Source organism: Panicum virgatum, chromosome 4N, assembly GCF_016808335.1.
Source record: "Panicum virgatum strain AP13 chromosome 4N, P.virgatum_v5, whole genome shotgun sequence".
NCBI classification, from domain to species: domain Eukaryota; kingdom Viridiplantae; phylum Streptophyta; class Magnoliopsida; order Poales; family Poaceae; genus Panicum; species Panicum virgatum.
The window spans coordinates 536,789-547,906 of record NC_053148.1 but is presented as its reverse complement, the minus strand read 5'-3'; the positions used below and the strand labels follow the sequence as shown (position 1 = coordinate 547,906).

At 42.3% G+C, this 11,118-nt stretch overlaps 1 protein-coding gene across 1 annotated transcript; it reads right to left on the bottom strand.

The window, feature by feature from the left end:
- Positions 1–291: 291 nt before the first annotated feature.
- LOC120670026 (deSI-like protein sdu1) lies at positions 292–3,145 on the bottom strand. Its single transcript, XM_039949991.1, has 4 exons — positions 2,898–3,145; positions 1,909–2,170; positions 1,639–1,706; positions 292–1,179 (listed from the first exon to the last, which is right to left on the bottom strand). Exons 1-4 carry the CDS (start codon positions 3,024–3,026, stop codon positions 853–855), a joined length of 786 nt encoding a protein of 261 aa, XP_039805925.1. The 5' UTR covers positions 3,027–3,145; the 3' UTR covers positions 292–852.
- Positions 3,146–11,118: the final 7,973 nt, after the last annotated feature.

The following is an 11,118-nucleotide window of genomic DNA, read 5'->3' as shown; positions in this document are numbered from 1 at the left end:
GTGTCTAGCAGTATCTATTCTGGTTTTGGCCCACAATCAGCTGCAGAGCAATTCTCAACTGCACAAGGAACAGATATTCAGGGCTTGGAGACATGCCAGGTTGGCAACAATTCTTTGCGTTTGGGATACACATACATGGCATCACAGGCAGGCGCCAAATGGCGTAACTGACGAGCCAATCATTTGCCCTTCGGAAGATGCATACGTGTCTGCTCCTCCAAGGGACACGTATGGACAACGCCAGGTCAAAGATTTGCAGATTCTCACATACACAGACAAACAGCACAATCATGACTCAAACACACATACCAGCAGAGTTTTATCATACCTACAGACACTGCAACATTATTATAAGGAACAGCATTCTGTTGATGCTACACAGAACAAAGAATTCAGCTGTCATGGCTTGTATTCAGATATAAACTCCTCGATGTCTATAAATAGATCACAGGAACAAAGATCAAGCATTGTGCAACCAAGCTCTCTAATATCTCACACTACACTATTTGCTTCAAACTCTACAGCAAAAAAGCACCTCATTCACTTCACCAAGATGGCCGAGAAAGGAAGCGCCACTCATCTCATCACAGTTTACAGGGCTGAGAGGCAAAGGAGAGTTCGCCCGCTGCCACGGCGTGGACAGATTAAGCTCAAGATAGCGCACATTGTGGTGCATTCCATTGCATCTGCGCTACTCAGGACCTTTTCGCAGCTCCAGGTTCTCGATCAGAAATGAATGTGGCAAATTGTTAAGTTAGTTTCCTCCGTAGATTGCTCTCTGTCTAATATGTTTATCAGGAAAACGGCAGTATGTAGAGGTTGCTCCTCTCTCTGCATGTAATGGTGCGAGCTTCATGAATGATCATGTGGTCCATTATTCTCACTTCTCATGTCTTGCTCCTGTGTTGCATCTTTAACTTGTTGGTCAGCATTGTCATCTTGTTCTGATTCACAGTCAGAGCATTCGCTATCTGAACTATCTACACTTGCTAGACTCTTTGATGGCTTCATACTCATACCGACTATACTTCTGATCCATGTCCCCTCAAAAAGTGGATTTCTTGTTGAGGTTGAGCCACCCGTATCCTCCACGTTCGATGAGCTGCTTGATGATGTGCCAGTCAAAAATGTTGAGGCCACTTTGCATGCAGTCACGATTTCCTTCTTTGCTTGTTTCAGCTGAGTGGAAAATAAAACATTGACCAAATTCAATGTGTCATCCAATAAAACAACTACTTCTATTCGGGACAGTATTGCCAATGGATAAGGATACTGCAACTTTTGGACATAGCGGCATACGTTTCATAGCATACAGATTCTTAGGAAATATATTTTTAACATGATCTGGTAGCGACACAACAGTTTTCTTTTAGATTCCCTATTTGCTATGTCCCTGTGCAAATAGCATGCAAATGCATTTCCGGGAGGTTCTTTGTGGTTTCATTTGTTTCAGTTTGATTAACATGATGGTAAAAAGTTAGTTGCTATTGACTTTTTCCAGGAGTGAGACGCTGAAAAATAAATCTAAAAGATACACATTACTTTGAGGGGAAATAAATCAAACTCTAATCGAACAAAACTTGATGAGAAACTTTGAAGATAAAGCATAAAATTAGCAGAAGATACCAGGATGTATACCTTCATCGCTGTAGTTTCAGCAACCTCTAGAGCAGCATCACCCGCATTTGCAAAGCGATTGATCCAACCTGCACATAATCTATCAGTCTGGAGTTGTAATGCAATTTTTTTTTAATCCATGATTCGGTTTAAGTGTTTAATTTTTTTTAAAAAATCCATGATTCCATTTCAGTTCAAACTAAAAGGACATTTGGATTCCAGCAGCCCGTACAGACACGAAATGACCAAATAATTTTGTTCATGAACCAAACAATAAGAAGTTGGAAGTACCTGGAAGTTTTGGCACTTCAAGCTTTTCACACAAGGTATTGCAGAAGTGATTGCAATTTCTCGACAGGAGTTCATATGACTGTCCAGGCCACTCCCAGCTCAGTTCCCTTAGTATCTGATTCACCTTCAGAATACAGCAGTTGGTCTTCCCCAGAACTATGGACTCGCGATAAGTGTACATAGGATTTTTGCATGGGGGGCAGCTAAAAACCCCAGTGCCACGTTCACAGTAGCCAAATGACCATTCTTCATCCCCATAGACCTGTTAGTTGAGATGCTCAGGAGTTAGACTCAAAAAAGAGATGCTCAGGAGTTAATCAGGATTCAGGGCTCATCTGACTAATAGAGCCACAACAACAGGCATGAACATGAATACTCGGTAGATATCATGGACGACTTGTTTGGTAGGATGCATCAGTAAAATGTCACTAAGGAGAGAAGTAAGGGAACTTAGCAATCAGTGTTTCCATTCTAGAGGGCCCGAAGCTAAGCCATTTCAGAAAAGCAGGAGGAGAATGGTTATATAAGAGTGCTTTTGCACAATTCGTAGTTAAGCCAACCCATAGATATCTCTTTACCACAGGGCTGCATTCAACCCTACTGATTTAGTACGAAGTATCCAGTTAGCAGTGAGATTACAGTTTCAGGTCCACTCTCTTCAAGGTGCTGGGTATCGAGGGTCGAGTAAATTGGTGGCTACCAGTTGCAGATATACTCAGTTTCTACTCTTGCCCATTCCAGTGACAAAACAAGTAATTTCTTCACAGCAGTAAACTCATAATAAATCCAATGTGTAGCACAACATTGAATTAGGATCTGAAAAAAATATATGTATCTTTATCGCATCAGGCAGCGGCACCATGTAAAAGAACCAATTTTTTTATGTCTCCAGAAGAGGAACCCACTGCCATCAGGATCCAATCTTTGGGGGGCGCTGCGGGCATCCGAAGAGGAGAAATGGATTGGGAGCAATGGATGATGATGATGACCTGGATTGCGGTGTGGAAGATGCCGCCGAGGCCGATGGCGTCCTTGAAGAAGCGGTTGATGTGGAGGACGGTGGTGTCGGAGCCGGCGTTGGCGACGTCGTAGACGTGCGCGACCACATCGTGGCCCATCCCCGGTGCGGCGCCTCGCCGCCGGAGATCGCCACCCCCCTTTCGCCGGAGCGGATAACGGACCGGGCCCACCTGTGTGACGATCACGGAATGCGCCCGGGCAAGCCTGCACTTTTTGGTGGCGTCTTTCTGTTTTACGTTTTCGTTTTTGTTTCTTATTCCTAGACTATTTTTTTTCTGGTTCTATTTGTTGTAGCTGCTCCCTGTGTCCTAGAATATAAGCATTTTTAGGTTCGGTTAAAATTAATTTTTTTTTTCAATTTGGATTGATCAATATATTAATATAGCTTTCCATAGAAACGCACTAACATATGCTAGAAATTTATAAAGATATATAAGATAAAAATAATATTACTAGATTCATAAGTAATTTATATTAACCTATAAGTCTTTATATTTAAAATAATTTATTCATGAGAATATTGATGGTTAAAGCTGAACAAATTTGATTTTGACTAAATTTAGGAATGCTTATATTTTGGAACGGAGGGAGTAATTTGTTTATAGCTGTTTGCACATTGTGCATCGGAAACCTTGCACTTTTTAGCACTAAAAAAAATAAGATGGGCCTAATGACGGCAAAGGCACGCACTGCCTCTCCACTACAGCAGTCGTCGTCGTGTGGATATGATATGATAGAAAGGCCGGCAGGCCGGTTAATTGGTTTGGCTTCCCGCCACCTCCATCCTAATATATTGTTGCTGTTGTTGTGCATGCATGCTGCACACACTACATCTATCACGAGCAATAAGCTGCATGTATAGGCCGATGATGTGCACGAGCAATAAGCTGCCAACCATGCCATTTGCCACTGCCATTGCAAAGCCACCACTTAGACCCTGTTATGCTCCAGTAGCCTCCAGCTAACCAGTAGTGTTTTCCTCTCATACTACTCCAGCAGCAGTCTCCAACACCAGCACAGCGAACAGGGCCAGCAGTGTTTTCCTCTCACACCACTCCAGCAGCAGTCTCCAACACCAGCACAGCGAACAGGGCCTTAGCTTGCTTCGCATTTCGGTGTGCCACGGCCTACAGTGCAGCTATATATGCACATTTCAGCTCTTATTTTTTTTAAAAAAATATAACTTGCTTGTCTTGTGACGCATTGGGTCCAAAGAGCTACTGCTAGTAATGTTGTGAATTTTTTTGAAGTAAAGTAATGTTGTGAATGGATGGGATGTCCCCAACCGAACCTTCTTACTTGGTAGCTGTAGATGTGCACAGGGCAGCAATTTTAATTTAAAGAAGCCCATGGATGAACCTTGAAACTAGAAAATACTATCTGAAAATCAAAGAAGAACCTTTAAGTTAGCTATTGCGCATGAGGTAGCAACCTTAGCTTGTGACAGAGTTTGATTTAGCAACACCCAGTAGTCCTATCCCTCCCTCCGATCCAAACATGAAAACCAGAACTCTGACAAATGTGACCAGAGACATGGATCGACAAGCAAGAGGCAGGGAGGATGAGGAAGAAGATGAGGCCGGCCGGCCGGCTCAAAGTAGTATCAAGTGGCATGAGATTTGGGACGGCGGCGGCAATGGCATTAAGCATGCTTCCTATTGGAGGATCGAATACGCGTGCATGCGGCGACCGGCAAAAAAGGACCCTTTAGTTTTTCAGCAGCAGCGGCGGCGGCGGAAAGTAGTAGTGAGTGTGGTGTCTCTCTGTGGCCCAGCAGGCCACTAACTGAGTGAGATCCAAGGTATTACTATGGATTATGGAATTCATTATATTATTACTAGGAGTAGCAGGCAGGCAGCAGCTGCTGCGGCCGGCTGCCAGACCACCGACCCACCCAAACTGAAGCATGCGCGGGCAGGCAGCCGGATCAGTATGTAATCAACTGATCTCTCTTTTGTTGCAGACTGCCCTCAACTTGTAGTATCTTGTAAATGAAACATCTCATCATGTACACACAAAATCAGCTTCATCCGGTCTCAAATGGTGATTCAGTCAGTATACACGCGATCGAGTCCAGTGGCTGCATGTGCAAGTGCAATGCAATCCAAGGTGAAAGAAAAAAAATGCATGCTCTTGAGAAGATAACTAACTGATGAGCGAGATCGCTTTCTTTCCTGGCGTGCGTAATGTGAAGGCCGAAATTACTTAAAGCAGAGTGCAGTGGATGACTCACTAGTGAGGAGAGGAGTGATTCAGATTCAGTGGGTCTGCTGCCTGGTCCGGCCTGCCAATCAATAATGCACAAGCATGCATCTCAGCACTAGCCAGCCGCCTACCCGTGATCCATTCCATTCCATCCAACCAATGCAAAACCAAACAAAACTAGCTAGTAGGTGCCCGTGATGTCTGACGACTGTGGGGGTGGGGCGACACAAACACGAGCACCAATGTTTTCTGAGTTAGGCTGTGTTTAGTTGCCCAAAAAATCTAAAATTTAAAAAAAGATTCCCCATCACATCGAACTTACGGTATATGCATAAAGTATTAAATATAAATAAAATTAAAAATTAATTGTACAGTTTGGTTCTAATTTGCGCAACGAACGTTTTGAGCCTAATAAGTCAATGATTGGACAATAATTATCAAATACAAACAAAAGTGCTATAATGTGCTACAGTGTATTTTGGCACTCCAAAATGAGGAACTAAACACAAACACAGTCTTACTAGTTTTCAGTAAAATTACTCCACAGTAGTACTACTACTAGTGGCCGTGTTTGGATTGCCTCGTGAAAAAATTTTCAAAAAAAGACAAATGCATGCATGATGTACTAAACGAAGTTTATTTGTGAAATTTTTTCACGGATGAGTGTAATTTTTCGAGACGAATCTAATGAGCTAGGTTCCACCATGATTAGCTACAGTGATGCTACAGTGATCGCGTCTAATCATCCTCCAATCGTACAGTCAGAGGCCTCATTTGCTACAATACTGCTACAATATTATAGTTGTGGAAGTGGTTTCGCAATAAGGCTTTATTTAATACTCATAATTAGTGGTCAAAGGGCAAAATAATTTCATGCCAAACCAAACACGGCAAGTACTATTTAGTACTAAATATACTAAAAGAGCTCTGTACTATACTCTGTGGCAGAACCGCCTAAATTATCCCGGCTCAAGTGCGTAAACCATCACCATAAAGGCAACATTAACTTAAACGCACTTCAAACGGAACAATTTTTGGTCTGTCGGGTAACGTCCCGATACAACCACCGATTCTCGGATCGAACAAGCATACCCCGCACGAAGGCGAGTTCAGAGATATTACAACCACAATTTTACAACACAGGCATATTAAAGATTACAAACCAGTTCAAAAGATTATTACAAAACCAACTTAAATAAAACAGTTATATAAAACATAAGGGTAAGTTCAGAGTTTAAACAGCGAAAGGTAAAACATGACGGCTACAACACGCCGCAAAATGGTACCAAGCCAGCCCAAGCAAGGTATCACTCGTCATAGTTATTGCCGGCCGAAGACGTATCCCACTCTACGGACCAGCCAGGAGGCAACGAGCAAGGATAGGTCAAGCTAGCGATCTGATCCTCAAAACTCATACCTGAAAAAGGGTTTCAACAGCAAGGCTGAGTATTCTAATACTCAGCAAGACTTAACCGACAACGGGTATAAGTAGCCCACCTTAGCTAGACTATGCAAGGCTTTGTAAGGCTCTGGTTTTCCTTTGCTGAAAAGCAATAAAGAGTAGGTCCCTACTTTCAAGTTTTAGCTTCAAGATTCTAGTTGATTAACCATTCTATGTAAGCATCTACTAACCAAACATGGTGGAACTTCTAAGCAAACATCAAGATTAATAAGAATATTGTTGCTCTTATTACTCTGTGTGGCAAAGAGATCAAGCAGTCTCATTTCATCGTGAGAGGCGGACGATTCTGAATCGAAATTCAACCTTGCAAGGGTAACCTAGCACACACGTCTGGAATACCGTCGGGTCATTCCCAAACAACCGTTAACCTTTCTTTCCGGCTTGTGGATAGTGCCACTCTCCCCGACTACAGGGCTCCAAGGCCGAACTTTGTCCCTAGAAGTCGTAGTGTTGCGCAACATAAAATAAAACCTATCCCTACTGAGAGAGTGGGAGGTATATCCACTCCCCGGTCCAATCGGCTACTAGGCTTGCCGCGTACCATATTTACGGCATGTGACTAGTACTTTCAAAAACTTAACCAGCACTACCACACACCGCGACCTTAGCAAGTTCATCAACACAGATGGGGTCTCACATAGGACATGATATCGAACACAACCCCGTCCGTCGTCCTTATATTGATAACAGAAAGTAAACAAGCAATTCCTATAAAGCTCGCGAGTGACAGGCAATCACTCGACTTTTACCGTTCCTATAAGCTTAGCAGATAGTCGAACTCAGGTCTAGTGTTCAGTACATAGGTTCCTAGGATCATGCATCTAGGGTTTCAATTCAAATCCTAAGAACTGTAAATGCACAAGTAAGTAATAACAGTAAATGACAATAATTTGAAATATAGGTTATGTCCGGGGCTTGCCTTCTCGGTAATTGCTAACTATTTCAGCGCTAGGCTCTTCCGAACTTTGGTTCGGGGCTTCAGTTAGTTCCGCAGTGTTTATTTGAGCTTCTAGATCACCTCCGTCAGATTCCGGGATCAGCTCGTACGTCCCGTCCGATAAGGCAGTCGTGTCTATATGCAATGCAAGAACAACATTATAAACAAATATGGGCAATCGTTTATAGAGTGGTTAAATAACAAATTTAACTATACAAGGCATCATGATCAACAGCACAAAAGACGTTAACTAACTTCATAAAATGAGTGGTGGTGATTTCCTATACGATTAAATCATGGTTTGTAAATAAAACAACAACTCAGAGTACAAATAGTAATAAAATCTACCAAAATTACACTAAACAGAACATGAACAAAGTAATCTACCCTACAAAAATCATGTCAATACATGTAACCATTTAATCACAAAAAATCATTTATGCAGGCAACACCTAGCACAAGCTTGAATTATACAGACTAAAATATAGCAAAGTAGAAGCTCAAAATTTAACAGGAGATCTACACAGGGATGATTTATCTACTGTGAATTTCTCACGATTTTATCTACAAAGAAATAATTCTGAGAAAATAAACAAAACAAACATCAGTTTAGAAAGATTCAATTTTAGCTCCTGTTCTAGCCATTAACTGATGCTCAAACATCCTGGACAAGTTAAGATATTCTAGATGAACACTCAGGAATATTTTCAGGATTTAACAAGAACAGAAACTATTTATCATAAATAAAGTATACTAAGCAAGGATTAAATCAAATAAAAAGCTACAACAAAGAACTGATCATGAAAGTTTTATAGCAAAGCTAGTGTAACAAGAGTAAAATACCACAAAAATTTCATAGCTATACCAGCTTTCAAGCATCAGATAAGAAAAAGAGTAAATAACTAGTATTTATAAACCTAGTAACACAAATCAAAATCTACAGCAAAAACTTGCAACTAAAGCCTAACATATTCTGGTTCTACTGCATAGAGCTCTTCAAGAGGATTCCAAAACATCAAGATTTGCTATTTTACGAATTTTCTATGAATTGATATTGAATTTCAAAGATCACAGCAAACTATTACAAACAAGTCCTTAGTGCACTATTCCTCTGAGTCTAGAGCTTCGCAGACAGCCCCCTGGGCTTTTTCAAATTCAAAACCGAGGTCCTCGGGTCGGGTCAGAGGGGGAGCGCGGGTTTGACCGGCGCTTTCCCGGCGAGGGGCTCACCGGCGGCGAGGGTGGAGGGGTGCGTGAGCCTCACTGGTGCAAGGCGCACCTCTGGGTGCTTGGAATCGAGGCTAGGGCGGTCGGAGGTGGGGTGTCGACGGCGAGCGGCGGCTAGCGGGCTCGGAGCACGGCGGCGAGGTAGCTCCGGTAGGTTTGGGCGAGGGATAAATGGCCTAGGAGCTGCGCGAGGTCGAGGCGGTGCTAAAGGTGGGGGATGTAGGGGTGGAGCGGGTCTGGGTTGGCGGCTCCGCGGTGGGGTGGAGCTCGCCGGGGTTCAAGCAGGGCGGCGGCGGCGTTCTGCGGCGTGGGAGCGAGGAGAGCAAAGAAGGGCGGTAGGAATTGGTTTCTGGGGTATTTGTAGGCCCAGGGCGCTCGCTAGAAGGGGACGGCGGCCACTGCAGCGGGCTCTCCACCGCGACGGCGAGGTGGCGGTGGCGCGGGCGCTTCTGGACTCGGCGGCGCGCGTGGCACGGCCGGGAGGCTCCAGCGCGAAGCAACAGGAGGGGGAGGAGGTCGTCCGCGACGCGTGGGCGCCAGCGCACGGCGGAGTAATGGCTGGGAAAGCCGGGAAGGCGTCGGCGGCGGCGCTGTCGGTGGCGTCGGCGGCGAGAAGCAGAGCAGGGAGGGGGAGATGGTCATAAGGGCGATTTTGCAATTTCCAAAAGTTCCAGGGACCTTTCTGCAAACAAGCAATAACTTTTAAACTAAAGCTCAAATGAAAAAGTGCCCAACATGAAAGTTGTTCAACTTTTCAAGATCTACAACTTTGATGTTGTGCAAAAATTTATTTGACCAAAGATTCAAGAGCTAAAATTAAAATCATTGAAGAGATTTTGAATTCTAGGAAATTTGTCTTTTTCAAAGCAAAATCACTTCAAAATTAGACTTAAAAACAAAATTGGATGCCATGCAATAAATGCACTGAAATTTTGCACAAACACCCTCCATAAAAGCTATAAACACAAATAACTTTATAAAGGACCTCGCATAAAATCATAATTACACATATAACCTTTCATAATTACAAAAAGATCCTTTTTACGCATTTCAATCACAAGATGCATAGCAACAAACACAATTACTGTGCAGACACCTATTTAATTACTGTGTAAACACCCGGGGTGTTACATACTCCCTCCGTTTTTTTATATGACACTGTTAACTTTTTTTCTTCAACTTTTACCAATATTATTTAATTAATCAGTTAGTTAAATAAAGTGAAATGAGTACTTTTACGTCTATTATCAAGAGTCTCTTGAATCTAACTTGAAGATTTGGCTATTTGCATAAATATTTGTAGAAAAGACGAATAGTCAAACGAAGAAAAAAAGTCAATGGTGTCATATATTTAAGAACAGAGGGAGTAAATTTGAGAAATTAACAACGGAAAAATATATAATTTCCGCTCCACTTCTTGGTAACTGATACAGCTTTAACTAATAGCCACCTTAACTGACAAGGATACTGTGACAAATTAAGGCGACAAATAAAAACAGTCCTACAGCAAAGCAGCAGGATTCCTTATCTTGTGCCCCTTAACTTCATAGAATTATATACTCAGATTCCTTTTCACAGAAATAAAATTGGAGAAATTCAGTTACCATGCTAAAATAAACTGCTACTACTAATACGCCTCAACAGTTACAGTGTCAGTTATTCAAACCTAAAAAGGACACTAGGCCGGTAGAAAGCTAGCTACGTGATTCAGGTAACTGAGGCCGTGTTTAGTTGTTTTTGCAAAAAAAATTTGCAAAAGAATCTTACCAATTCGAAGTACTAAATGAAGTCTATTTATAAAATTTTTTGCACAGATGGGTTGTAAATCGCTAGACGAATCTAATGATGCTAATTAATCCATGATTAATTAATAATTAGCGGATAGTTACTGTAGCATCGCTGTTGCAAATCATAGATTAGGTAGGCTCATTAGATTCGTCTCGCGATTGACAGCCCACCCATGCAAAAAATTTTATAAATAGACTTCATTTAGTACTTCAAATTAGCAAGATTCTTTCATAAAATTTTGTGTTTACGAGATGGGAACTAAATAGGGCCTGAACACATAGTAGTAGTCTGTAAAATAATTGTACTGCTGCTGCTGTAATCGGACAATCAGAAGGACAGTTGCAGATGCAATTCCTTCTTTTTTCCCCAATCAGTACTATAGAAAAAAGGAGCTACAGTACTCAACAAGGTACACAAAAAAAGAATGCAGGAAAAGTTGGTTGTGGATCGCACTGCAATGCAATGCTTGGCTGGATCATCATTTAATTGGTTAGTAATAATGAATGAAGGAGCTAGTACCTAGTGGTGCTCAACAGTGCAGAGAGGAGTCCTATAAATTGGGCGCCGCTCC